At 49.1% G+C, this 27,685-nt stretch overlaps 2 protein-coding genes across 7 annotated transcripts; one reads left to right on the forward strand and one right to left on the reverse strand.

The window, feature by feature from the left end:
• On the reverse strand, positions 1–5,579 carry DNAAF19 (dynein axonemal assembly factor 19). 6 transcript variants are annotated; one of them, XM_084496804.1, is made up of 4 exons: positions 5,556–5,579; positions 4,557–4,822; positions 2,557–2,689; positions 1–659 (listed from the first exon to the last, which is right to left on the reverse strand). In XM_084496804.1, the coding sequence occupies exons 2-4, from the start codon at positions 4,697–4,699 to the stop codon at positions 192–194; spliced, it is 744 nt and encodes a 247-aa protein (XP_084352930.1). In that variant the 5' UTR covers positions 4,700–4,822; positions 5,556–5,579; the 3' UTR covers positions 1–191. The 6 variants fall into 6 exon arrangements, with proteins under 6 accessions (XP_084352930.1, XP_084352928.1, XP_084352927.1 ...); XM_084496802.1 differs by lacking the exon at positions 5,556–5,579 and adding an exon at positions 5,348–5,413; XM_084496801.1 differs by lacking the exon at positions 5,556–5,579 and adding an exon at positions 5,339–5,411.
• On the forward strand, positions 5,535–27,539 carry EFTUD2 (elongation factor Tu GTP binding domain containing 2). The gene is made up of 28 exons (XM_084496800.1): positions 5,535–5,665; positions 5,941–6,046; positions 6,951–7,116; positions 7,551–7,629; positions 9,872–9,947; positions 10,219–10,284; positions 10,499–10,534; positions 11,425–11,515; positions 12,638–12,720; positions 13,205–13,371; positions 14,446–14,570; positions 16,240–16,303; positions 16,680–16,770; positions 17,175–17,310; positions 17,588–17,715; positions 18,725–18,918; positions 19,267–19,378; positions 19,593–19,733; positions 20,268–20,369; positions 21,212–21,294; positions 22,433–22,519; positions 22,800–22,926; positions 23,387–23,474; positions 23,976–24,094; positions 24,597–24,691; positions 24,933–25,086; positions 26,080–26,187; positions 26,813–27,539. Exons 2-28 carry the CDS (start codon positions 5,942–5,944, stop codon positions 26,906–26,908), a joined length of 2,919 nt encoding a protein of 972 aa, XP_084352926.1. The 5' UTR covers positions 5,535–5,665; position 5,941; the 3' UTR covers positions 26,909–27,539.
• Positions 27,540–27,685: the final 146 nt, after the last annotated feature.

Raw genomic sequence — 27,685 nt, forward strand, 5'->3', positions numbered from 1 at the left:
TCCTCTCTGTAACTAACTTTTATTTGGCAGAACTATTGCTCTGGGTGGCTCCCAGGTACAGGGAAATGTACAGCAACACTCCAGAAGTATCTGAATTATCCTTAACTGTCTCACACAGTATCTGATGCTAATGCCAAGCTGTAAGCCTCTTTTCCACTCTCCTTCTGCATGACCCTGGTGCTTCTGCTCCTTCAGCTGACTTGGTAACATTTCATCAGCTCCATCATCCTTTCCTCAGCTTCCTTTTGTAAGCTGGTGTCTGTGAGGTGGGATTCCCTCTCTGCTTTGCAGCTGGCTGGGCCACTAAAGTGGCCAGGGGTCCAATAATCCCTGCTCATGCTCTGCAGCTTCCTAAACAAATCCCTGGTGCTCTCCTTCTCCGACTCACTCAGAAGATCCACGTTTAACCCAAAGCGCTTGGTGCCAGAAAGGCTCTGTAAGATCTGAAGGACAGCATCTCTGTCTTCATGACAGATGTTCTCTGCCAGCACAGCAAGGAATTCACCCAGGAGGCCAAAACCCAAGTCAGCCTGAAAGATTCTGCCCAAGGCCTTCCCTTCGAGCTTAAGCAAAAGCTGGTATTTTTCTTTTCCACTTTTTAAGCATCTGCGCCAATCTCGGTAAAATTCGGCAGAGGTTCCAGGCAGTTGATCCAGCTCCTGAAGGAAAAAAAATAAATGTCAAGTTCTTTCTGTTTTGTTCCCACATGAAGATTTTTATTCCCCCCTCATCAGTCTGTGGGTGTGTCTGACAGATGCTTTTAATACAGGCTTTGATAGCACAAAGGGCTGCGTAAAGCTTGTGAGGTAGCAAAACATGCAGAAAGATGAAGAAATATCAGGTTCATCAAGCCCAGAAGAAACCAGAAAAATTAAGAGGAAAATAAAGGAAGAATAGGTGAGACCTGAAGCACAGTGTAGATGAACACAGACCATCAGTGGGGTAATCCAATCCCTAACCAAAACCAAACACACTAAACACTCTCCTGGAACTGCAGTAGTTCAGCAAAAAACCTGTCTCCATCTTGAGCACCATCAGGCAAATCAAACAGGTGAGCAGATAAAAGATAAGGGGCATAAAACCCATAAAATACACTGATGACTCTAACATACTGCCTTGTAACATACTGCATTCATACAAGCCTCAGACTAGAAGAGAGAGCCAAGCTCAATGTGGCATCTCAGATAAAAAGAAATCCTGTTTTATACAATATGTAATTGAACTGCTGAACTCATCACTGCTGACTTAACTGATGCACAGACTGAAGAAGGATTAAAATGTTTAGGCTTTTATACAGATAGTGAGAACAAGGCACAGCAACATCAGGCTGTGTCTAAACACAAAATGCAGAAGCCCTGGAGATCTGAGCCCAAGCACTAATGGGATTAGGAACAGAGTTTGCTCTGGGGAGATCTCTGCTCACTCCAAGCAAATACAAAGCTGCCTAGAAGAGCTGCAAAAGGATGGCATAATAAACAGGCAAATGAAATTCACTGTCAAAAAATTCATGCAATGCTTGTGAGAAACATCCACGCAAAACATCTCTGGCTAGGGAAACGTCCAGTGACAGACTCCACTGTAGCTCCCATCAAGCAGGTGAGTCTCACTGTCATCGTGTCACTGGGCTAGCGGGAGTCACCACAGATACTCTTTTGCAAACATCAGCTCATTCTCAGCAGCAGTCAAAATGGCAAAGCCAATATTGGGAGCTAATAGGAAAGCAACTGAGAATAAAACAGAACGATTGTTTTATATCTCTATAAATCCAGTGGGTGTCTGAGCCTTGGATGCTGACTGCAGTTGGGCCCCTCTTATCCATAGGAGATAACACAGCACCAGGGAGGAGAAGGGAAACAAAGGCAATGGAAGTGTAAAATGCCTTCCATAGCAGAAGACATTCAACTAACCAGGACTCTCCAGCTTGGGAAAAGTCCGCTGAAGGGGGCAGGAAAGACGTCAGTCAAATCACAAATGGCCTGGATATAAAAGGTTTTGTCACCGTTTTCCACAACCGAAGAACTAAGGGGAGCACCCAATGAACTCATCAGGCAGCAGGTTTAAAACGAAATAGCACTTTTCTGTATCATGCATAATTAAACCGTGGGGTGAAAAAGAATTGGCTACATTCACAGAAGATGCGTTATCTGCATCTATTAAGCATGATGATCCAGATGCACAGCCTGGCTCCCGGGCTCTAAACTGCAGCCAGCTGGAGGAGAACGGTCAAGGGAGGGCACTCTTCCCCAAGAATCTGTTACTGGCCACCGGCAGAGGCAGGGTATCGGGAGCTCTGGCCCGACGCTGTGCAGCTGGTCCAACATTCCCACAGGGTTGAAGCAGCTTTTCCTTGAAGCAGCTGGTGCAAGCCCTTACCAGCCACAAAGGAGGGGCCAAGACTGAGCCCTGCGGTTATCTAACTCAGTGTACCTGGGGATTTTGAGGGCTTGTTCACATGTAGAAATCATTCTGAATAATTCTTGTGCTTTAAAATAACACTCAAATTATTTTGGAGTAATTTTTAGATGTGGACAAAGTCCCAGAAAGCATCTCCCTTACCTGGGGTATCTCCACGTCACCGGCTTGCTGGCCCTTAGTGTGGCCTGCACAAGGGTTCCACAGCACGTTTCTCTTGTTCCCCATTTTGTCCTTTTTCTCTAGAGGCTTCAGGTGTGATGCCAGCACGATGTCCCTGCAGGCAACAGGAAGGGGGACAGAAGACCAAAAACTTGGAGGCTGCACTCCTCCGCAGTGCCTCCTGCCAGGCAGACCATTCCCGAGCTTGCGCCATACACAGCAAACGAGACCGGCGTTCACTTCAGATCATGGGGCATCAGGGAGGGATCAGAAGAAAAGAAAAGACAGCACGTGGGACACTTGGCAGGCACATCCTCCTCACACACTCCATATTAACCCAGCCATCAGGCCCAACGAGGCAGGAATTGCCCTGTAGGCTGCACTGCTGCTCAGCACCGTGGTTCCTGCCCGACACGGGCAGGGCGCTGCCAGTTCAACCCAGCAGCTCCTGTCAGAGCCAGGGCTCAAGGAACTGGCAGGACACTCTTCTCCTGCTCTTTTCTTATGGTACAGTGAAGCTTTTGTGGTGTTGGGCCCCCCACAGGACAGGCCCTACAATCCTACAGGCCCTAAGGATTGTTTTGTAGCTTGCAGAACGCTGGACGGGTACATGTTTGTGGATTCATTTGAAGCGCCTTATTACACTGATGCCTACGACTACCTACAGCAGCCAGGACTCAGTGGCTCACTTCGTTCTTCTCACCCCATGGGATGAACATCTGAGCCCACAGCCCTCCCAGCGACCAGCGGGAGATCTTTGAAGGAGTCCAGGTCCCTGCTGCTACACCAGCAGCCTTCACTGGTGAAGATGCTGCACCCACAGCGAGGAGCTGCTCTGCCGCCTCCCTCGGATGGCTCCTAGCTGCTAACGCTACGGTTGCATTGCAGATTTTCTGTACTGAGCAGGAGTGTGATCTTTGATTGTGCTCTAGCAGCTACACTGACAAAACTGCAGCAGGGAATCCTTTTACAGGGACTGGGGAGAAAGTAACAGGAAAAAATGCCATAAATGCCATTTTAAACTTTCTCCCTTTCACAGATCCGACAGTGTGACCAAATTCCAGCAGGATGAGGCCATGAATGCAATTTGCTCCACTCCTGGATAAGCCTGGTCAGAGCCCTGGATCTGTCTGCAGATCTTTCTGCATATGTCAAGGGATGGGGACATCCCCAGATCATAAATCTGTTCCCAAACTGCCTCAGATGACGGGTCTGGGAGCAAGAACGCGCCGAGCTGGGTGCACCGCCTTGTCCTTCCACACCACCACCACCGACTGGGGCTGGAGGAGTGGGAGGGGAGGACGGGAGGTCAGGACGGGCTGCCAGGGGCTGCGCTGCACCAGGGAAAGCATCGCAGTGGGGTAAACCCAACGCCTTTGGGTAGCTGGTTTTCCACAGACCAGTGCCTCGGACTCAGCACAACGCTGGTGACAGCAAGTTGGCAAGAGACTTCTAGGATGAGATCTTAGCAGGCAGGAGTTAAGCTGCCAATTTTTTCAGCCACCCTTAAACAAGACCAGTTCTGTCAGATCGGCGCTTTGTGTCACGGGGGCCACAGAGTTTTCAAGCCCCCTGGGAACCCTGAAGCCAGGTTTACTGCACCGTCAGGCCATGCTCAGAGCCACCCAGGGCATAAAGCGCACACAGGGAGCTTGGGAGCGAAGGGTGCCTTTTGGAGCCTTTTGGAGCCTTTTGGAACAAGGCGTGAGCTCAGAAGCAGCTGGGTGACCCCAGCAGCCTGTGGTGAGTTTACATCTGTGCTACAAGAGGTCTAAAAATTCACCACCACCCCCTGGGGGCTGTGTCAGCGCCGTGTCCGGAGCACCCGGCACCAAGCAGAGCCTTCGTGGTGCTGAGACATGACACGACCCCCTCGGTGCCAAGGCCAGGGACCACAGCTGATGGCACTAACGAATCTCCACGGGGTATGGAACAATTTGAATCCTCCCTCAAGGTGTTCTGGGGATGGCCCTTGGCCGGACCTGAACTCCTCGTAGGAGCCGACCCGCTGGCGCACGGCGCGGAACTTGGCCTCGTCCTCCCTCGCGTGCTTCTCGTCGGCCGCCAGCGCCGCCCGCAGCTCCCGGTGCAGGGCGCCCAGGTCGAGGGCTCCGTCTGCCTCCATCGCCCTGCGGCTGCCGGCACGGGGCTGTGGGCACCCAGAGGGGGCAGGGAGCTCCTATCGTGACAGGCACGACTGGCCAGCTGTGGGGGCAGTGCCTCCTGTTGCCGCAGCCTGGCTGAGCACCTCGATGGCAACACGGATCCCTGTTACTATCGCAATAGAGCCCTACCAGGCACGTGGCCGGCCCCAGAGACCCCACTCCTATCGCGACAGCCCCATGAGACCATGCACAGACAGCAAGGGGGACCCCACTCCTGTTGCGACAGCCCTGCAGGGGTGCACGCACGGCCCCCCTCCCTCCCTCCTGTCGTGATAATCCTGCCAAGCTGCGCACCCCAGCACCCCCACTCCTGTCGCGACACCCTCGGTGGGCACTGCACCCCACCGCCCCTCCCCCCTGCCTCCCTCACTCCTGTCTCGGCAGCCTTGCTGGGCCACGCAGCCCGGTACCCTCACTCCTGTCGCGACAGCCCCACCGGGCTGCGCTCCCCAGCACCCTCACTCCTATCGCGACAGCCTCATCGGTCTCTGCACCCTGCCACCCCACCCCCCTCACTCCTATCGCGACAACTTTGCCAGGCACTGCACCCCGGCACCCTCAATCCTATCATGACATCCACGCCGGGCTGCACACCCCACCCTCCTCGCTCCTATCGCGACAGCCCCGCCGCCCGGGCCGAGCTCTCTCCCGTTGCCATAGCGCCCGGCCGCGTGGCGCCAGGCCCCGGCGGGGCTGCCCGGGCCGCGCCTGACACAACCGGGCCCGGCCCCCCCGGTTTCCCCCGTTCCCCCCCGGTTCCCCCCGGTCCCTCCGGCCCCTCCTCGCCCCGCGCTGCCCGCGGGACCCTCCCGGTACCGGGCTGGGCCTGGGCCGGTGTTTGCAGGCGGCGGGGGCAGCCCCGGGGCCTTCTGTGGGGCTGGCGGCGGCGCCAACGGCCTGGGCGGCGCGGCGGGGAGAGACGGAGGGTACCGGGGGGAGCGGGACGGGGGCACCGGGGGGACGAGGGGGGCCGGGAGGGGGGCACTGGGGGTATAGGGCTGGGGGTACCGGTGGGCAGCGGGGTACCGGGGGTACTGAGGGCATAGGGCCGGGAGTACCGGGGTACCGGGACAGGGCTGGGAGCACCGGGGGCACTGGGTGCTGGGGGTGCCGGGACAGGGCCGGGCAGGGCCCCCGGGGGTCCCAGGCCGTGGTCCCGGGGCTCCGTGTCCCCTCTCTGAGCCCGTCCCTTCGCCCCCAGCATGGACACCGACCTGTACGACGAGTTCGGGAACTACATCGGGCCGGAGCTGGACTCGGACGATGAGGACGACGAGCTGGGCAGGGAGGCCAAGGACCTGGACGAGGTGAGCGGGGACCTGGACGAGGCGGGGGGGGTGCCGAGGCCTGGCCCTGCCCCTCGCTGCCCGTGCTGGTGCCGGGGGGAGCCGCAGGCAGCGGGTGCTGAGCGCCCGGTGAGCCCGGCCCGCACCGCGCTGTGCTGCCCGCGGCTTGCTGCAGCCACGGGGCTGGCTCTGGATTTGCTCCTGAGGATCACAGTGAGGTTGGTTTTGGAAAGGTCCCGTAAAAGATGTCTTGCTGGTACCGTGATAAGGAGAAGGAAACGCTGCTTTGGCATGATTCGCTGCCAGAACTGGGAGCTTTGGTAGTTCGAGTCACATTTGTTTTTTTTTTGTGTGTTCAAAGGATCCGTGTGCTTTATGTAAGGTCTTTATCTGACCCCACTATGTGCCAATGCCGCTGCACTGTTGCGAGTAGCTCAGCTCCCTGGTGGCAAACACTGTAAAGCTCCACAGATGTAGCAGTGAGGGATGTGGGCAGCAGTGAGGACAGCAGGGGCTGTGCTGTGCTGTGTGACACCAGGGAAGGCAAGGAAGGACAGCGGGTGCCCCTTCTTGTGTTAGAACCCTAAAAGCGGGGTTTGTGTGTGTGGGGGTTGTGTTATGTGTGCCCGTGTGGCTCTGTCATGTCTGTGAATGAAGGGCAGAGCTGCTGCCTGTGCCATCTGTTTGAAGTGGGGCCGTCAGCAGCAGGCACACGGTGGGGGGATGTGTGCTGCTTCCCGAGGGCATTTCTGCAGATTTCTCCAAAGCTGGTTGTGACGTGCCGGGGCCACCACATCTGGTGATTTCCTGGCTGCCTGTGGGTTTATGGCTCTCTGGATATATGATGCCAAGCGCTTTCTGGGGCAGTTAAGGTTTATAGAGTGCTTCGGTGCCGGCAGTGGCTAAATGTGAACATTGCTTGCAGCTTGAGGATGATGACGACGATGATGATATGGGGGACCACGATGAAGACCACCCTGGGATGGAGGTGGTGCTTCACGAGGATAAGAAATACTATCCCACTGCCGAGGAGGTCTATGGGCCTGAAGTAGAGACGATAGTGCAAGAGGAAGACACGCAGCCTCTCACTGGTAAGTGGTGACAAAGCAGTGAGGTGGGTATGGGGTGAGGAGAACTTGTCATGGATCCTTGGAAAAGGGAAAATAACATTCCCTCTGATTCTCCCAATCAGTTTTAATGTTCCTTCTGAATTTCCTGTCTGCCCCAGGTCAAACTCTTCTGTTTGTCTAGCGATGCCCACATTTTAGCACTCTGGATTATTGCAAAAGCTAAGCAAACTGTCTTTTGAAAGACAGATATTGACAGATGCTGCAAAGATATTTAAAGAGAAATGAAAATGTGTTTAAGACATCTTGTTTGATCCTCATAAAAAAAATAAAAGAATCTGTCAGCTTTAAAAATGTGTTTCTATCTGCAAATATCCCTCTTCAGCATGACTGTTTCTGAGAGTGCTGGGTTCAGGTCACTGATAACAGCACTGCATTGTTCTTTCTCTTGTTTTCAGAGCCTATTATTAAACCTGTGAAAACCAAAAAGTTCTCCTTGATGGAACAGACGTTACCGGTCACTGTCTATGAGATGGAGTAAGTAACATGTAGAGTTTTAAGCATGTACTTTGGATAAAGCCATCTGTGCTGCGATTTCCTCGCTTTTTGTTGTTTACAGGCAAAGGTAGGGAGTCGAAAGGCTGTGTACTGTATGGAGGAGGAAGCTTACAAGGGGCAGTGGGTTTGTTTCTTACTAACACCAGCAATGTAATGGAGTGCAGCTGTTTACCAGAATTTGAACCGAAAAGAAGAGGAAGAAAGTCCAAGGCTAAACATTTTACAGTTAATTTGCCTCCCCAGCAGGCAGCATAGTGCAGTTATCTGACGCTAGAATGTAAATCTTTTCTCATCTCAGCAGCTGATAGAAAGCTTGGCGGTTGGAAACCTTTGTGTTTAGATTTGCTGAACACAAGTTTTCCTGACTGGCTCAAGAAGTATTTATTCAGTCAGCATGGGGCACGCCTCGTCCTCCTACAGCCAAAAGGGACGTTTTGATTTCATCCCAGTGCATGCAGGCCTACAGCTGTCTCAAATTCATTCCTGTCTCTCCTGGAGGAGTTTCTAGGGAGAATTTGTCTGCTGCTGGTTGCACAAAAGCCACTGCCAAGCTGTGTGTGGGTCAGTGCAGGCTGCTCAGCCAAGCTGCACTGCTGTGCTTGATGGTGTCTGCTGGTTGTACCCCACAAAGCAGCCCCTGGTACACCAGGAGAAAATCTTTGGGGTGGGAGGGGAGAGAAAAAAATCCAAACAAATTTAAAAGCTGAGATTTTGGTAAAGAATAAAAACACTTGTTTACCTTGTCTATGAAAATACACGATCTTATTATTGATGCCTAGGCACTGCGTTCTGCTGATGGGTGGAGGGGTTCTGTATCCTCATGTTTGTGGTGTTTCTGTGTGCTGTTTTCTGTTTGAGGATGGGCAGAGTTGCGCAAGTGTTTTGCTAGGCTGGTGTTTCAACCCATGCACTGCTTCGTGGGTACTCAGAGCCGTTTCCAGTCCTCAACAGCTGTCTTCAAGTGTTGATACCAAATCCAGATGCAGGCTTAGTATCAGTTCCCGGTATGCTGAGCAGACACCAACATGTGCGGTCCTTTATACCTCCAAGGATCCTGTTATCTTTTGGCAGCAAAATTTCCCTGGAGTTCATATGCAGATGCCCAGGACCTTTCTGAAACGGGCTGTCCCCTTTGTTATTGGTATGGCTGTGTTCATTGACCAGGGAGATTTTCAGAATAGCCAGATGTAAAGCAAACAGTGTGCTTGGTCTTATTTTTCTAAGCAGACGATTTTGCACTTGGTCGATGGCCTGTACTCTTCATTATCTGCTGCTTTTCTGAGTCCTGTGTCCTCTGCGTGTTCCTTCAGTAATGAATTCTTCTTCTTCTGTTCGTTGATATAAATGGTGACGATGGGGCCAAGAGTAAGTCCCTGTGGGACTTAACCAGAAACCTGCGAGCTTGGTATTGATTTCACATTTAGCCTTGTTTTAAGACCAATAAGCAAGCTTTTAATCTGTATTGTTATTGATTTTTGTATTTTTTTTAGCTCTTAATCAAAATCTTGTATGCTAAGAAGTCTGCCGCATCAGAGAAAATTAAAGGAGTTTTAAAAAGGAGATTATTTGACAGGACTTAATATCTACAAACCCATAATAATTGATACTTGTTTTATAGCTTCCCGTTATTTTTTAGAGTAGCTGCTAATTTAGGATCTCAATTATATTTTGGGCAGGATGTATGCAGAAGTGACCAGTCCATCATTCCCTAGCTCAGTTGCTGATTCTAAAAACATTTAAATTCCATTACTGTTTCCTTGAGTCCCTGGGGTTGTCACTGTTCTAAGACCTGAAAATCAGAATTAATCGTCTGTGGAGCCCTGTGGCCATCTTTTAAAAATGTGTGGGGTGCTTGTTATCCACCCCTGTGATTTAGTTGACTACCTGCCACTATTTGAGCGGAAGTATTTCATCATCCGCGTACATGGATGTGACTTTTGCTCTAATACTGACTAGAAGAGAAGGAAGATATTCAGTAATATTTCATCACTGGCAGTTTTACCAGCTCTGTCTCCTCCCACCCACTGCCATCTGTCTAGCATTCCAACTCTCTTGTCCTCCCCATCTGGAAAGTGGGATTCTTCCTCCGCAGGGCATTGGCAGAATGAAAGTTTGGAGAAGATTTGGAGGGACCTCGGATAGAAAGCATAGCTGAAATGGCACCTACTTTTCTTAGACGCAGCAGAAGCCTCCAACAGTCTTTTGTGTTTCATTTCCCCAGTTTCCTGGCAGATCTGATGGACAACTCGGAGCTAATTCGAAATGTGACTCTGTGTGGGCACCTTCACCATGGCAAGGTAGTGTGAATATCCAAAGTTTGTTGGGTGGTACTAACGATCTCTCTTGCTTGCTTTTGCTGTTGCTCTTTTGACCCCCTGATTTCTGTGGCAGCATTCTCATTCTCTGGCTGATCCTGTTGCTCTGCAGTTATTTGTGGCTTTTATTTCAGCCATGTGGAAATAGTTCTGTACTCGCCTTTCTCTGTACCGCATAGGAGTGATGGGCTCATTTGTATTCGTCTGTTTGAACATGGTCACCTCTTTTTTCTTACAATCTGATATTTTTCAGACTTGTTTTGTTGACTGCCTGATAGAACAGACGCACCCAGAAATCCGGAAGCGCTACGACCAGGATGTAAGTGAGCTTTCAGCATGTTCCTGCCTTTGGATCATATGTGGGGAAAATGTGGTTTTGTGATCAGAACACAGGGCTGGAAAACCAGAGTACAGTCCTAATTCTGGCTCTATTTTTGCCATGCTAACCATGTATAGAGAGTTATCACATCCTGTTTCAAACGTAGTTTTTGATACAAAAATGTGATATTCTGACTTTTGTTTTGTATTTGCAGCTTTGCTACACCGATATATTGTTCACAGAGCAAGAGGTAAGTGAGCCTTGCAGAACAGGCAGTGATTTTTTGCAGTTGTCTTATGCTTTACTCACAGTTAATTGCTGTAGACAGTTTCTTCCTCTTTCTTTTATCATCTTTATATGCCCTCTACATTTAGATTATTTTCTTTATCAGTGCCTTACTTTGCCTTAGTAAGGTCCCTGGTCCAACTTTCTTCCAATTCCTGCAACCCTCATCTCCGTGTGTGATTTTATTTATCTACCTGTGTAAAGCTGAAGATCTGCGCTGGAGTTATCCCAACATACCTGGTTGTAGGCAACTACAACCATTTTCTTTGAGGGAGAGAGGTGGAAAGGGTTTGCAGCAGTGGTGGATAAGGATTAAAACTGAAGTCAAAATACACATTTCTCCTAGGTTTCTTTTGATGGGAAATCTTAGCTGGGTGCTCTGATTCCATGTGGTGTGGCATGGATAGGAATTTTATTTAGTCCTGCTCGCTAGATATTGTCATGGCCAGAACAATCCTTTGAAGCATTGCTTTCTCTTCACCTTACTGCTGTGCTCTATACTCTGTATGATTAAATCTTGTGCTTTGAGGTATAACTTGATAGCAGAAGAAGGGTGAAAGCACAGAAAAATATGGATCTTCTGTCTCTGGCATTGCATATTATAACTCCTTAGCTGGAGTCTGCACAGCCTGTGTGGCCCAGGAGTGGTAGCTCACCAGTCTGAGCTGGTGTGGGTGGGGGTCTGGGCTGGGCAGTGCAGTGATCTGAGGTTGCTGCTCCCTCCCTGTATGAAGAGATTGTGCTGGGTGGATGTTTACTTCTTTCAGTCCTTTTGATTAATTTATCCTTGTTCATCTTTTACATGGTGATTTTTCTTTTTCTTTTAATTGATAATCCTGTTTTCCTGTCTTTCAGAGGGGAGTAGGGATCAAGAGCACACCAGTGACTATTGTTCTGCCAGACACCAAAGGAAAGTCTTTTCTCTTCAACATCATCGACACTCCAGGTGATTGTATAATCCTGAAAATCCTGTTTTGGGATGCACTTAGCTGAAGGCAGCTTGATGTGTGAGGCAGATACATGACCATGTGACTCAAGGTTTCTCTCATTAATGAAACTCCTTGGTCCTCTGGGCAGTGCCATGGGTAGGAGCAGAACAGCAAAAACACATACAGCGCAGTGGTTAATGAGAGCCTTCAAAGAACTGTTATGTTGGATTGTGGTGGGTCTGTGTAGCATTGGCTCTCAGAAAAACAAGGTGAGAATCTATACCCTGAAACTTCACTGATCCACCTGGAAATGGCACTTAAGTGCAATGAAACCCTGGGAAGCTTTTTAAGACGGAACCCTGTGCTTTGTTTTGTTTTTGTAGATGATTTCAGTCCAGTCCTGGGACCCAAGTCTTTCACTGAGTTCTTTCTTCAGAAATCACTTCCAGCCATAATGACTGAACTGCTGGCTCGTAGCTAGGCTTGTGTTTCTGATTAGTGGGCACAGTGAAGGTTAATGGGGCTGAAAATGTTTGACTCTCTTATATGGGAAGCACGTGTAGAATTGCATTTTCTAGGTACCGGTGTGCACAGTGGCTTTCTCAAATGCTGTTGCCCACTGTTCTTTCAAGGAGTTCTCTCAGTCCTCTGACAGGTTCCTGTGGGGGGATGTAATCACAGATCAATGTGCTGCAGGAAGCTGAGGCAAAATTTTAGGAGGGTCCTGGGACACATCTGTTGAATTACAGCTAAAGCTAAGAGAAGTTAAAACACAGGAAGATGGGAGAGAAGAGCCTCTGTTCTCTGGTGGAGAGCAATCTCCCTCCTTTTCTTGAGGTACTTGCACAGGGTTGTGAGAAACACAATAACAAATGTGAGGAAAAGAACTTGTTCAACTAGTCGTTGTGGTTAGTCTCAAAAAATGACATTAAAACTGAAGCAAATCCCTATGCAGAGCTCTGCAGCCACTCCTGAGTCACTGTCCAAGGAGGAAGCACTCTTTGTTCTGCCTCACTGGATACTGGTGACCAGAGCAAGCCACAGAGCTGAGGGGTGGCTTTCCAGCCTCTCTGATGCTGGGATCAGGGTTGAGCTTACTCTCATTCTCACCTCTGTTTGTTTCTTTTTTTTTTCTGAAGGTCATGTGAATTTTTCCGATGAGGTGACAGCAGGCCTTCGTATCTCAGATGGTGTTGTGCTTTTCATTGATGCAGCTGAGGGGGTGAGTGTCAAGTTCTGCCAGAGGTTCATTTCAGACTCTTACAGTGGAGTCCTGGATCTTGCTTTATCGTGAAGGCCCGGAATGGGTTCTGCTTTCGGTACTGAAGGGTTTCTGAAGGACAGTTTGAGAAGGAAATGTTTTTCAGCCAAATCAGGGAGTCAAGCCTCCAGCTTCTGTTGCCAAGTTGGGCATGACACATGTGACCTGTAGGCTGATTCCCTAAGTTGTTTGCATCTCTATCTCCATAATATCTAAAAGTGAACAGGTTATTTATATCAGAGATGTCCAAGGGGCAGGATTCAAAGAATTTGGTTGGGTTAGCACCTACTTCTAAATCTCAGGAAGATCAGCTCATCGCTGATGGCTGAGCTTAGGCTTTTCTACAGGCTGCAACCCTGCCTGTAAGGGTCACTGCCTGTCATGCCCTAGATAGCATTTTGTGGAGGGCTTTTGCTAGGGTGTTTGTGCTCATTGTTCCCTGCAGGTGATGCTGAACACAGAGAGGCTGATCAAGCACGCGGTGCAGGAAAGACTAGCAGTGACTGTGTGCATCAACAAAATAGACCGCCTGATCCTGGAGCTGAAATTGCCCCCTACAGATGCCTATTACAAACTCCGGCATATTGTAGATGAAGTTAACGGTCTGATAAGGTATGTGCTTGGGATGGTGTGTTACTAGCGCTTGCTGTCCCTGTTTCACTGCAGATGCTTTTCTTTGGGAGCCCTGTGTGTGTGAAAAGTCTCACGAGCTTGTCTCGTAATATGTTAAATCATAGAAAATGGGACAAGAAGAAGCAGTGGAAGTTCATCTCAGATTAGGCAGGATTGGCTCCTGTTGTATGGCTTCTGATAGGCTTCATAGGATCAGCACTTTTTTCCCTATTACAAAGTATGGAAAGTGGATGTAGGGCAAGAGGGGGGAAACTTCCGTGTTCCCAAATGTCTCAAATACCCTAAGAAGTCCAGGCAGTATCCCAAACAGTAGGCTGAAATGTCTCAAAGCTCCTAAAAGTTATTTACAAAAATAAAGCGAATTTGCTGTCCCAACCCCTAAACAGAGGCTATAATATTGCTGTGGTCAAATCTCCTTGCAAGACCCTCCTCAGAGAAGGGAGGGTCATCTTCTCTAACCTTGACAATTGCAAGACTTCGTTTCTGTGGGTTCTTTTGCCACTCAGGTGGCTTTCTTAACAGTATTCAGTTTGTGTTGGCACTGTAGCTTGGATAACCCCAAAGTGAATTTGCACATGAGCTCACTTGCATGCTTCTGTTGAGTCGCTACTGGCACGATGCAGCTCGTAGCAGGATAATTCATCCTGTTTAACATGCCTGTGAACTCATTAAAATTGTTTCGGTTCAATTCTGTCCTTGTTATTTGCCTTGTATTATCTTTTCCCTTGGTTGACTGACTTTGCTGGCTTTTTAGGGGAAGAAAAACTCTACCTGATAAACAATACAGAGCACTTGTGCTGATAATTTTTTAGTTCTAGGTCTTTAAATATTTCTTTGTATGCAAATGTTTTGAAGTTCATAGTCATAATATGATACTGATCCTGAAATTCCAACAGGTGAGCATGTTGCAGCTGGTTTTAAGCCACTGTTTGGCAACGTAAAATCCTTACCTATCACATACTGCTATTTGATGTGGGAAATAGACTTAAGTGTCTTTCTTAGTTCATAACACTGATGTTTTTTTTCTTGTCTCTAAAAACTGTCTCCTCTCAGCATGTATTCCACCGATGAGAACCTTGTTCTGTCTCCCCTTCTGGGGAACGTGTGTTTCTCCAGTTCACAGTACAGCATCTGCTTCACACTGGGATCTTTTGCAAAGATTTATGCAGACACATATGGTGAGGATTATCCAGAAACCTTGTATGCTTTAACATCTCATTTCCTAGCCTTTTTTTTGTTGAGGTTTTCTGCTTCAGCTTTCACCGCATGTAGATATGTATAGCCAATATATGCACTCTTGAACTTCAGAAATGGAAAAGTACTGCAGATCTGAGCCCCAGATAACATTATTGCAGTCTTTCCAAAAATATAATTCTAACTTATTTTTACGCAAATGGTTTCTCCTGACAAATATTTCTGGAGTCAGAAGTCAGTGTTTTATATGTACTCTTAAGCAGAAAAAGCAACTCCTGCTTTGGCAGTTGAAGGCAAATGTATGCTTTGCACTCTGCCTGCTTATCAGAAGAGCTCAGAAATGAAGCAGTTAAGCTCTGCCTGCCTTTCCCCTGAAGTCTCCAGAGTCTGAGACTCAGCTGCAGCCAGGCGCAAGCTTGGCCCACAAGGTTTTGCACTCTTGCCCTTTGGTCTTTTTTAAGAAACTGCCTTTTTTCAGCCTTTGATTTAATTTTCTGTTCCCCAGGTGCCCACTCAAGGCAATCTGCCACTTGTAAAGTGGGCCTTTTGCTTGCATTTGCCAGCTATAGAGCCAAGATTTTGAAGTCTCACATTGGGAATTTAGGGTGATCTGTAGGAGCAGTGAGCAGGGGACAAGGATGTTGTAGAGCAGCTGGCCTAGCTCTTGCAGAGAAGTTGGCCCAAGGGAGGAAGAAGTTGTAGAGGTCAGAGACTGATGCGCCAGGGCTATCATGCATCTTCATGAGTTTGGAGAAATAAATGAGCTCCCTGGGCATCACAGAATTAACTCAGTGCCTGCTAGGATGATACCCCTTCTTTTGGGGACTAATAAAGCATGCAGGCACAGTCGGTAGGAGATGTCATCCATGTGGGGAAGACATGAGCTGAATGGTACCTGAAGTCAGTAACGTTTGATTGTGGCCACCAGGGATTTTATGTACAGCCACCACACTTCAAATAACATGAGTTATAGTAGTTTAACTGTCAAAACCGCAGCCACCATGAAATTTCTTATGCTTGCACATCTGCCCACAGCAAAAGCTTGTTTGGAAACTGCTGTAAATTATCACCGCTGTCTTATTATTTGTAAATCCACCATGACAGCCAAGCACTTCGCTATTCCTTCCGCGCTTGGGTATTTGGCTATGCACTTAACGCATCAGCTGAAAGAGAGAAAAGAACCTGGAGATGTTCAGCAAGGCAGAAAATGCTTGTGATAAGCCTGTGGGGCAGATGGGGTGTGAGCCATCCCAGCACCTTGGCACTACATAGTCAGGTTGCACTGTTAACGTTTGGAAAATGAAGCAGATGTAACTGGGTTCCTGCAGCGCAGAGTCTGTCAGGCCAGCTCTTCTCAGCTCTAACTTTGTGTATAATCAAGACAACTGAAATGCTCCTGGGAAGCAAATGAGTGAGCCCACGGTGTACCTGGGCTGCTGGTATGGTCCTTGTTAGACTGTTTTCTGCCCATTTATCTGTCTAATCTCCCCAGATCAGTGTTCAGTCACTTACTCAGAATTGGTACCAAGTGTTTGTTCACCAGCATTGCATTGAATCCTTAGGGTTGTTGTAAAAGGCAAAAACCAAAGATTTGCAAAATGAGAGAAATACAGTGTTATTTAAAAGTCTCTTGTCATTTGCTTTTTCCTTTAGGAGATATCAATTACCAAGAGTTCGCAAAGCGACTTTGGGGTGACATCTACTTCAATCCAAAGACGTAAGGAAGCTGTTTAAATGTCTATTACCTTATTGCTGTTTTATTTTTTTTTTTGTCTCCTTCCTCTGTAAAATGTGTTTTAGGTGACCACCTGAGGTCCCCCACAGCTTGAGTTGTCCTATGGTCCTGTGATGGAGTAGTAGGTGGGAAGGGTTGTCAGGCCTCCTGCTTGGTGTGAATCCGTGTGGTAATCATGAGTGGGAGCAGAAAGCCTCTTCTGGTCTTCCTTGGGAGCAGGCACAACTCCTGTATCCATGACTGCTTCCTGGGGAGATTGGGAGGGAGAAGATAACCTGAGAGGAGCAGGGGCTGTGTGCATGTCGGCAGTAGGTGCCTGCAGAGTGCTCTTCATTGCCCTCCTTTTGTCTCCCAACAGACGGAAGTTCACTAAAAAGGCCCCAACTAGTAGCTCCCAGCGCAGTTTTGTGGAGTTCATTCTTGAGCCCCTGTACAAGATCTTGGCTCAGGTATGTGGTGATTTGTTCTTCCTGCAGTTCCAGACACGAGTGTTCAAGGACTGAGCACTAGGTGGTGGTGTGTCTGGTGCCTGTGGGACTCTGGTCCCATTAATGCAGTGTGATCTTGTGTTCCTGGCTTTGAGCATACAGAAATGATGGGCATACCCTTGCAGTTGTTTCTTGCAAATATAACCTTGTGTTTGTACAGTGAGTAGAACAGCTTATGTTCTTTGAAATGTGCTCTGGTATCAGCCAAGTGATAATACGAGCCGGCCAGGCAGTTCTCACGTGAGCTCTAAAGCAGAGCAGCTCAAGAGCACTGAGGGTGACGGGCTGGTGTGTGAGGGTGCCCCTGGGAGTTTGTGACTTGGACACCTGCAGCGAAGCTAACAGCGCTGCTCGTTGTCTTGCAGGTGGTGGGGGATGTGGACACGACCCTGCCTAGGACTCTGGATGAACTCGGCATCCACCTGACCAAAGAGGAATTGAAACTGAACATTCGGCCGCTCCTGCGGCTTGTCTGCAAGAAGTTCTTTGGGGAATTCACAGGTAAATGCTGTTTGTCGTCTCCTCTGCAATGTTCCCAATAGCTTAGTCTCACATGGGCTGAATTTAAGGGCTGTAATGCAGCTATGGAGTGTCCACCTGCACAGATCCCTTCTCAGCTTTGCTTTCTCAAATATAACCATTTGCCCAAAGGGCAGTGGGCAAATCCCCTTTGCCGTGGGTGCAGTGCATTAGGAAAGGATTTGCCTTGTGTTTATTGGAGTACATTTCTTTCCTCTACCCTGCTTAATCCTGTTCTCATGAAGTATTACTTTTCCAGGCTTTGTGGACATGTGCGTGCAGCATATTCCCTCCCCAAAGGTGGGAGCCAAGACGAAAATCGAGCATACCTACACTGGTGGCGTTGACTCTGATCTAGGGGAAGCCATGAGTGAATGCGACCCTGACGTAAGGAAACTTCTGTTTTGCTCTGAGTGTCCAAAAGTGTGGCAAACACGCACTCCTTTCACTGACTTAACAGAGCAGCTGCCTCCTAGACAGCCATCTGCACAGATTTGACTTCCAGCGTTTTGAAACCTCTCATCTGATAGTGAAACAAATTTCTTCACTCTGAGAAACTTTAGCTGCCTGCCAGGGCAGCCCTTGAGAGAGAGAATTGTTTGACAGTGTTCAGAGAAGATCAGAGGCTAGGTCAGGACTTCAGAGCACGTGGGAACTGCAGGGTGATTTCATGTCCTTCTGCTGTCTTTTTGTCCCTTTTCCATGAAGTTTGATTCACTCAAACTCTGAGAAAACTGATGTGAATTATACTGATAAAATAAGCTTACCTTAGTTAGTCGGCCTCTTTCCTGCCAAAGCCTTGCAAGAAAATTCCTCTTCAAACCTAGTTTGCATTGAGCTTATGTTTGGAGTGGTCAAGAACCATCAAAGGCCAGCCCAGCAGCTTAGTGAGGAACTTGTGACTTTTTCTCTAGAGTCTAGAGAGAAAATTAATCTCTTATTTTAACGAGCTGTGGATTAACCTCCAAAAATAATACAGTGGTGGCTCTTGCCAGGTCTTCAGTTGTGGGGTGCCCTCGTGGGACTTAAAGCTGTGATCTGTGGGGGCTCAGGTGCTCTGCCCAGCAGATAGATGGCACTGGTTTGCAGGCCAGCAGCTGACATTTTTGTTCTGTAATCCACCCAACTCATGGCCTTGTCCCAACCACTATTCACTGTTTCACAAGAGGAGGGAGGAGAACTTCAGAAAAGCACACCACAGTCATCCCAGGGGTCTCTGTCCAAGGCAAAGAGATGTAAGGCTTCCAGGGGAAGGGAATTAAGTTGAAAGTGGCAAGTTGAAAGAAGTATTTCTAAGCTCCATCCCCTGATTGGATTTGTATCTATAAGTTCTACCATGCATGTGTCAATTTCCTGACTGTATTTTGAAAGGGTCTTCTTTCTCTTCCCTGGGAAGGGTCCGCTGATGTGTCACACAACAAAAATGTACAGCACAGATGATGGCGTTCAGTTCCACGCCTTTGGCAGAGTGCTCAGTGGTACCATCCATGCTGGCCAGCCTGTGAAGGTCCTAGGAGAAAACTATACCCTGGAAGATGAGGAGGATTCACAGATCTGCACTGTTGGACGCCTCTGGATCTCGGTGGCAAGGTATGGAAAACTCTTGGCAATGTTTGTTTTTGAGAGAGGTCACCTGGAGTCATTGCTGCAAGGGGCCCGAGGCTGACAGCAGTGAGCACTGCCGTGATGGAAGGGTAGATTTAGGTTAGATGTGAGGAAGAAATTCTTCACTATGAGGGTGGTAAGGCCCTAGAACAGGTTGCCCAGGGACTGTGGATGCTCCTTCCCTGGAGCTGTTCAAAGACAGGTTGGATGGACCTTGAGCAGCCTGATCTAGTGGAAGGTCCTTGTCTTGTAGATGAACAAGAAAGATGACCTTTAAAGGTCCCTTCCAACTCAGACCATTCTATGCTGCTGTCATGCTCCCCTGCCTTTTAGGTATCACATTGAGGTAAACCGGGTTCCTGCTGGCAACTGGGTGCTGATAGAAGGAGTGGACCAGCCCATAGTGAAGACTGCAACCGTCACGGAGCCTCGAGGCAATGAGGAGGTACTGTGTGTGGCTGCTGTTTCTTGGCTTTACAGGGAGTCAGGGGGCTGGAGTGCATCTTAAAAGCTCCAGTAGTGACGTTAAATAAATTTGGCCTGCCAAAGGCCAGGGCATGAGAGCATCTCATGAAAGGAGAATAACTCAAATGCTGTGTCAAACTCCATGGCCATCTAATGATGTAGAGGTTCAGCTCTTTGTCCTCATCTGGTTTCAGGCTCAGATCTTTCGTCCTTTGAAATTCAACACCACGTCTGTCATCAAAATAGCTGTAGAGCCAGTCAACCCCTCTGAGCTCCCCAAAATGTTAGATGGTCTTCGCAAAGTCAACAAGAGTTACCCCTCGCTTACAACTAAGGTATTTTGGGTGTATGTGTGCTGTCTGTTTTTAGCTTATGTTACGGGATGCCTTGTAGGCTGATCTTAAAAATTATTTTTACTGTGGGTTGGTTTTGTTTGCTCTGAATTTTTCATGTGGTTGGAGTCTATCTCGTAAATCATGTGGAAATAGCAGAAAACTGTAAATTTGGCAGAAAAGCTCACACCTCGCTGTGCCCAGGAGGCAGCTTTCTGCAGAGCACATTAGCACTTTCTGCTAGAAAAGGCTGGAGATCAGTTTGCCACAAGTGTGGCCATGGCCTGGCAGTTATGATGGTTACTGGTAGTGCTGTTGCTGGGACTGGGGTGCATTTGGGTTTTGCTCCTTCCACGCAATGTTAAGCCACTCCGTCTACTTGCATTGTTAGGGATCGTGCCTGTGGGAACTTTTCTTGGGTGCTCTGATCCCAGCTGAATTATTTACAGCTGATAAATCCTCAGGCTTATATAGGACTGGAAAGCAAGCGCCTGTGAGCAATAATGCTGTAAGTTGAATCCTTTTCATATTTTTCAGGTGGAAGAGTCAGGGGAACATGTGATCCTGGGGACAGGGGAGCTCTATCTGGATTGTGTGATGCATGATCTACGGAAGATGTATTCGGAGATTGATATCAAGGTGAGGAAATGAGACAGGTGCCTTCCCAGCTAGGGAGGGATTTTGTTCCCCAAACTCGGAAGGACAGGAAGATAAACCTTGCAAAATGTACAAGGTGATTGTCTTCCTCTGATTCTTCCCCAGTGTGGGTTGAAGGGTTTTGGTGAGGTTTATTGCAGTAAGTTTCCTTGTGGCTTGCAAGTTGTAGAGAGGCTTCTCTGGTTGGTACTCAGGAGCTTGTTCCTACCTTGGCTCTGCCATGTGTAGGCAGCCAGTCCTGTGGAACCCACTTGTACAGGAGGCGGTGAGGTTTGGCATATTCACAGTCCTGTGATAAGAGGACCAGGATGGGGGTAAGGGTCCCTTCATTGCCAGGAGTTGAGACTCTGTCATCAGTGCCAAGATCTGTTGTGCTGCAGTCAGGGTCCCTTTCTCCACTCGTCAGCTCTCCGATTTTTGTCAGCTTTCTTTAAAATAAAAAGGGTTCTTAGGGTGCAGAAATAACTTACACTGGTATGACACAGGCTGTGACTGAGAGCCTGAAAATTGGTGTGCGGAGGGGTGTGTGACTGTGTTCCAGCCCTTTCCTGCACCTCAGCCACTGCCTAGCTAACATCAAATAAATAAATAGAGTGGTTTTTTTCTACCTGGAATTAGATGAAAATATTTATTGTTTGGAAGGAATTGCTAACACTTCCTGTACAAGCCTCAGCATTTCATATAAAATGCTGATTAAAGTACTGCCAGATTTATTTTTTTTCTTGGAGGTGTTCAAAGGTTTTGAACAGCCCTTTAAAAACATAAAACATACTGGAAAACTGAGTAAAACAAACACCTCCACAAACCTGTTGCTGTTATTCCAGGTCGCTGATCCAGTTGTGACGTTCTGCGAGACAGTGGTGGAAACGTCCTCCCTGAAGTGCTTTGCTGAGACACCCAATAAGAAGTAAGAGCCCTTGGCACCCCTGGTGAGCTGGTCACTGGGGACAGGCAGATGGAGGGGTTTGTTGGAGATTGGGCTTCACCCCCCTCCGAGGGGTCTGTTCTCAGCTCCTGTTGGCCAGACAAGTGGCACGTGCTTGAGCTGGCAGCCTGCTGAACCTCTCAGTAACACCCTGAGTCCCAGGGATGTTTCTGTGCTTTTTTTTTCATAATAATTTCCTCATAACGGAGGGAATAAAATAATCCTCCTTTCCTTTAACTGAACTTCACACCCTCTCAGCAGTTTTGTGTTGTTTCCAAGACTAAGGGGTGTACTGGGATCCTAGAGCAGGTGCCAAAGAGTCCAGTGCTGCCTTCAGCAACGCCTCAAACTTCACAAGCAAAAGTTTTGTCTTCTTATCTGTTCTTAATCTTGAAATGAATCTGTTCCTTTATGGTGGTGCATTGGAGCCTTACAGTTTGGTCTTGTCTTCTTCCTGCAGCAGTGTGTTATGAGAAGTACACGTTAGAGGGAGGTCTGGTGGGGAACGTAGGGCTGAATGACCAAATGAGTTTTCATGGCAATGATGATGTCATGCTGAAGATAGTTTTCCTTTGTTCCACTGCGTTTTCTGGTTCTTCTTGCCCTCCTTTGTTTTGATGTAGACTCTCCGTGGTTGGCAACCTTGTTTTTGGGAACAGAAAGGTTCTAGTCTTAGGATAGTCTTTGAAGTGCTGTACATGTGGAATGACTTGTTCTGGGAGCAAGAGCACCCATTTGAGTGGGGTTCTCCAAGGCAACATCCCTTGTGTCTGATACTTCTCTGACACAGCTTATTCTGGCTGCTAGAGGCGTATTGCTTGCGCTATTGGCCTGCTTGGGCTTGGCTGTGCTTCCTTCCACAGCCTTTACAAGCGCTGGACATCTGGCGGGGGGATGGAGCAGTCCTGTCCTTTAGCAATCTGCTGCTGGAGAGGAGCAGGCTTCAGAGAGCAGTTGTTGAGAGTGTGAGCTGTCTTTACAAGCGAGACAGTAACACTGAAAGACACGGATGGCTTCCTCTCCCTGGCTGCGTTCAAGGCATTGTGCAGTCCCTTAGGTCCTGCCAGTTACTGCCATTTCCATCATTCCGTGGACTAATTGCAACTGTCTCTCTTCTCAGGAACAAGATCACGATGATTGCTGAGCCTCTGGAGAAGGGACTTGCGGAGGACATTGAAAATGAAGTGGTCCAGATAACGTGGAACAGGTATGACCAATTTGGGGAGAGCAAGAATCCTTCTAGAAGGGGATAATTGGGGAGATGGGGAATGCTGGGATCTACAATATCAGACAGCCCCTCAGCAGGGGTCCTGTGTCCAATATTGTTACTGCTAGTCCACAAGCATCCCTGCCCCAGCAAACATTTTGCATTCAGGTTAAAAAAAAAAAAAAAGACCATTTTATGCGCAAAGAGAACAGGTTTATAAATATGTTGTGAGTGCAATGCAGAGACCTGTTTCCTGAACTGCCTTCTGTTCTTCTATCAGAAAGAAACTGGGTGAATTCTTCCAGACCAAATATGACTGGGATTTGCTGGCTGCCCGTTCCATCTGGGCCTTTGGGCCAGATGCTACTGGCCCAAACATCCTCGTAGATGATACGCTACCCTCAGAGGTGAGAAACACAGGCACCGGGGTTGTATTTCAGTGAAACATTTGTCCTTTGGTGTCCAGAGGTGACGGTTTCTTCTAGGACCTGCAGCAAGGTCCTAAGGCTGTTGGAGTACTTGATGGTTTGCCATATCATCTCAGATCTGTTGGACTTCTACCGTAGTCATACCATAGGCTACTAAACTTCCTTTTTACTTTTCAAGCTCTGCTATTTGGGCCAACATCCTCAAAACTGGCAACTAAACAGCCTGTCTTTTGGGATTACCAAAACGTGAGCTCTTAATTTATAACTATAGATGCCAAACTCTGAAAGTGGTGATGTTCCTGAACTATGAGAGAGAGTATAGGGGGATATGGCTGCTTCTCTAACAACTGACTTTTAAACACTGGGGTCTGTCTGTTACTGCCTCACGATGCACATTTGGTCTCTTAAGCAGTCATTCCGTCTGTCTGTCTGTCTGTAGGTGGACAAGGCACTGCTGGGCTCTGTGAAGGACAGCATCGTGCAGGGATTTCAGTGGGGGACCAGGGAAGGGCCTCTCTGTGATGAATGTAAGTAGAACCTGGGTAGAAGTGGAGCTAACAAGATCAATAAATTCTGCCATCTGTAAGCACTCCAGTGATTTTGCAGTCCCTCAGTGGCCGTTCCATTCACACGCCACAGCTGGGGACAGCTCTGGGAACGAGTGAGGGAGATAACAGAACCTCCCCCTTTCTCCCTGCTGTAGCTTCCACCTGGGCACTGACACTTGGTGCCTATTTGCAAACCAGGGGCTGCTAGCAGGCAACTTGACTCTGCCCTCATACAGTTCTGGTGCAGACAGCTGAGCACCCTGCAAGATTAGCTGCTGAACTGCTTCTCTTGCAGTGTGCAGGGTTAGGACGTGGTCATGCTTTCCCTGCTGAAATTAAACTTGGGAGAACTTTCTCTGGTGGCTCTAGCTCTATACTGGGAGCTGTGGGGTTTGTGTCTCTGGGGATGCATGGCTGGTGCTGGTATGGCAAAGAACATCCCCCCTCGAGTCACTTGCTGTCATTTTTTCCCTTCCTCAGTGATCCGTAATGTGAAGTTTAAGATTCTGGATGCAGTGATTGCTCAGGAGCCCTTGCACAGAGGCGGAGGACAGATCATCCCAACGGCACGGAGAGTGGTGTATTCTGCTTTCCTGATGGTGAGGACTACGCGGTGTGTGACAAAGACCGAGCTTCGTGCTGTGCTTGCTCCCATGGGGTCTGGCAGGGTGGAGGCTCCAAGGACTGCAGGGTGCACACGTGCTGCAGTATGTGCCCCAAGGATATCGGTTTAAACTGACTCATCCATCCATTAATGCTTCCTGTGCCCTTTCAGGCTGGCAGGCAGGTTTTACAACTGTTCATGTTGAAGTCTGGCTGGAAACCTGGTTGCATCTGCTCTGCCTCCCATTTCCCTAGTGTTAGACATGTAGGGGAGGGTGGCCGTGGGGGAGAGGGAAGCACACCAGTCACGAACAGAAAGAGAACAGTTCCATTCAGTGTCTGTTTGGGGTTTGTTTGGGCACCCCTGGGACAGGAGGAACCCTTTCATCCCCAGTCAGGCGCTGTGTTTGACCAGAGTGTGCCAGCCTCTGACTCACATGAGCCACATCATGTTGGTGCTGCTGTAGGCTCAGGCGTGGTGCCCTTTTCTCCCCACAGGCCACCCCTCGCCTGATGGAGCCCTACTACTTCGTGGAGGTGCAGGCCCCTGCTGACTGTGTTTCTGCGGTGTACACGGTGCTGGCCCGGCGGAGGTGAGCTGCTCTGACCAGTTACCATCAAAAAAACTGCTTGTCTGGGATCTGGGTTGCTGGAGACATTTACAGTCCTGGCACATGCTAGTTTTAAAGTGAGAGGAGAGGGTGAAATCTATACAAAGCAATAGCTGAACGTTTTTCCTTGGCTGATCCCAGCCCCATACTGTGGGATGGGGATGGCCAGGATCACAAATAGCAGGGGACATACAGGAAGACTGATCTTTTGACTTTTGGGCAGAGGCCACGTGACACAGGATGCTCCGATCCCAGGTTCCCCTCTCTACACCATCAAAGCCTTCATCCCAGCCATTGATTCCTTTGGGTTCGAGACAGACCTGAGGACCCACACGCAGGGACAAGCATTCTCGCTGTCGGTCTTCCACCACTGGCAGGTGAGTCCATGCGCTGGTGAGATGGGGAAGAGCAGCGTGGTAGGACCAGGCACCAGGTTGTGCAAGGTGCTCTCAGCAGAGCTTAGTGCCACAGCGTACACTGGGTAGGTGAACTTCTCTGGAGATTATTCTCAGACGATCTCAAATGCAGGCATTAGGGAGCTGGTAGAGACTTTGTACACCAGCTGTTAAGTGTCTGCCAGAAGCCAGCATCTTTGTTCCAGGTTACATCTATTTGCCCTAGCTGGGCAGTGCAGAATGTTGCTGCGTGCTGAGCATAAAGGTCCGTTAGTGCCTGGGGACAGGGCATCCTCAGCCAGCAGGAGGGAGCTCTTTGGGTGCACGCAGCTCTCTGCAGCTGGGGGAGCAGGGCTTGAACTTGTCTGTCTGCCCTAAGACAGATTGCCACAGTTCAGTTTCACCTTTCAGAGAAGGCTTTCTAACCCTACAGAAGACAAGGTTTGGGACAGAATACTGTGGTGTGGCCTCTTCCCTATCTGGGGCAAACCGAGTTTTGTGGGAGCTACCACACTGAGCCTGTGAGACACACAGCTACGTGTGGTGCATCCAGGTGGGAGCAGCAGCGTTCTGAGCCCCAAGGCTGGTTTGAATGTCAGGATGTAAAAGCCAGAGGCTTAGCTCTGATGAGGTAAATGTGCCTGGTTTCTTGAGGGGGGAGCACTGATGGGGACCCATGTGGGTTATTCTGGTTAGCAGGTTTTTAGAGGTCTTAGAGTACGACGGCAGGCGGAGAAGGTGGGATGTGTTCTTGGCTTGGATTAGCAACACCATATTAGTGGCTCCTCGCAGGAACGATCGCAGGTGGTGATGTGACAGTTTTCTGTGCCAGGAGAACAGATGCCATGTTGGGGCTTTGTAACACCAAAGCTGGAGGTGTCTGTGGGACCCAGGGGTGTTTCCTCTTATAGTTCAGGCTCTCCTGGAGATAAAACCAGCCTCCAGCATTGCTCTCGTGCCCTGGTCCTGTTTCAGATTGTGCCTGGTGACCCCTTGGACAAGAGCATCGTCATCCGACCCCTGGAGCCACAGCCAGCCCCACATCTGGCCAGAGAGTTCATGATTAAGACCAGGCGCAGGAAGGTATGGCTGGGCGTGATCCCTGGAGCATCCCTCTGTCCATCTGTAGCAGCAGCTGAGCTGTTGCAGTGTTGGACATGCCACATCCCCTCTGTGTTCCCAGAAAGGACCGATGTCCTTTGTGCCTTGGGACTTCCCTCACTCCACGCCCTGTGCTGCCTGTTGGTGCCTGTGATGGCCCCATGAGCGCACTGACCTGACACCAGCCCCAGCCAAAGCGGGGTTGCACAGCATCCACTGAGCCCTGTTCCCTCCCCAGTGTTCTGTGTTGGCCTGAATTAGCCTATTAGTCCCGCAGAAAAAGGAGCAGCTCTTTTCTCTGTGCTGGTTTAGTGAGTGGGACTGCAGAGGGAGCAGAGAGAATCAAGTTCCAGCCGGGGCGGGCAGTGAGCTGCTGTGTGTATATGCTCAGCAACAGGAACCGCCTGTTGGCAGCTTCCTGAGAGGGGAGGTGTGTTTGTTAGGTGTTATCTGCTGAGTAGCACCTGGCGCCTTGCAAATACTCCTGTCGAGCCTGAAAAATGCTCTTACTGTGGGACGCCAGGGCCTTTTGATGGGATCTCTGCCAAGATGGTTGCACGGGTGCAGGCATCCAGAGGAATAACCCAGGTTTGTGGTTGCTCTGCAGGGCTTGAGCGAGGATGTGAGCATCAGCAAGTTCTTCGATGACCCCATGTTGCTGGAGCTGGCCAAGCAAGATGTTGTTCTCAACTACCCCATGTGAACGTGCTGCATCAGCTGCTGCCTTGTGAGGGCTGACATGAGTCCTGGCCAGCATCTGCCTGTCCTTCCCTATCCCCACTTGCCCAGCCCTGGCTCCTGGATGCTTGAGGCAAGCGGGCAGCTGCCCCTCAGGTTGCTCTTTCACAACTGTAGAAGTTTTCTAGGGCATTTGTGGACTGTGTGCTTAGGGCCTGTTCCATACAGGGATCAGCCCAAGGCACTGATGCTTTTTGTATTATTAGAGTTCAGCCATTGTGGCCTCCAGCAAGATTTTCCCTTTGGATTTGCTCTCTCCAGGCACACACGTTATCCTTGTGCTGCAACAGAGCAGTTGGAATATAGTGTTAACCTCAGTAGGGGCTGAGTGTAAGCATGCGTCAAGTATTTGTGCTGGGGTCAGCTTCTGGCTGTGCTTCTGATAACGCTGCCCCCCTCCAGGTTGCTGTCAGGATGTTTTTTTTTGTTTTTGTTTTCCTCTGAGCAAATCCTGTCTTTGGGCAGCTGAGGAAGGTAGAGGTATGGGGAGGAGGGGGTGTTTCTACCAGCCTCTCCAGGAGAAGCAGCAAGTGTGGATTTTACCTTTTTTGTACATGTTTTTTTGACCCTTATAAACATTTAATACAAACTTTAAACCGGAGCTCAGTCTGATCCCTTCCACAGGAGGGAGAGCTGGGAGAAGCTCTTCCTTCCCTGGTGCTTACAGCACCCCGTGCCCCAGTTCCCCACAGCTCGGTGCTGATTTCTCTGCCCTTGGCACTGTCCCCTCCTCCCCCCTGCA

The sequence above is a fragment of the Aythya ferina genome (genome assembly GCF_964211825.1).
Source record: "Aythya ferina genome assembly, chromosome: 23".
Taxonomy (NCBI): Eukaryota; Metazoa; Chordata; class Aves; order Anseriformes; family Anatidae; genus Aythya; species Aythya ferina.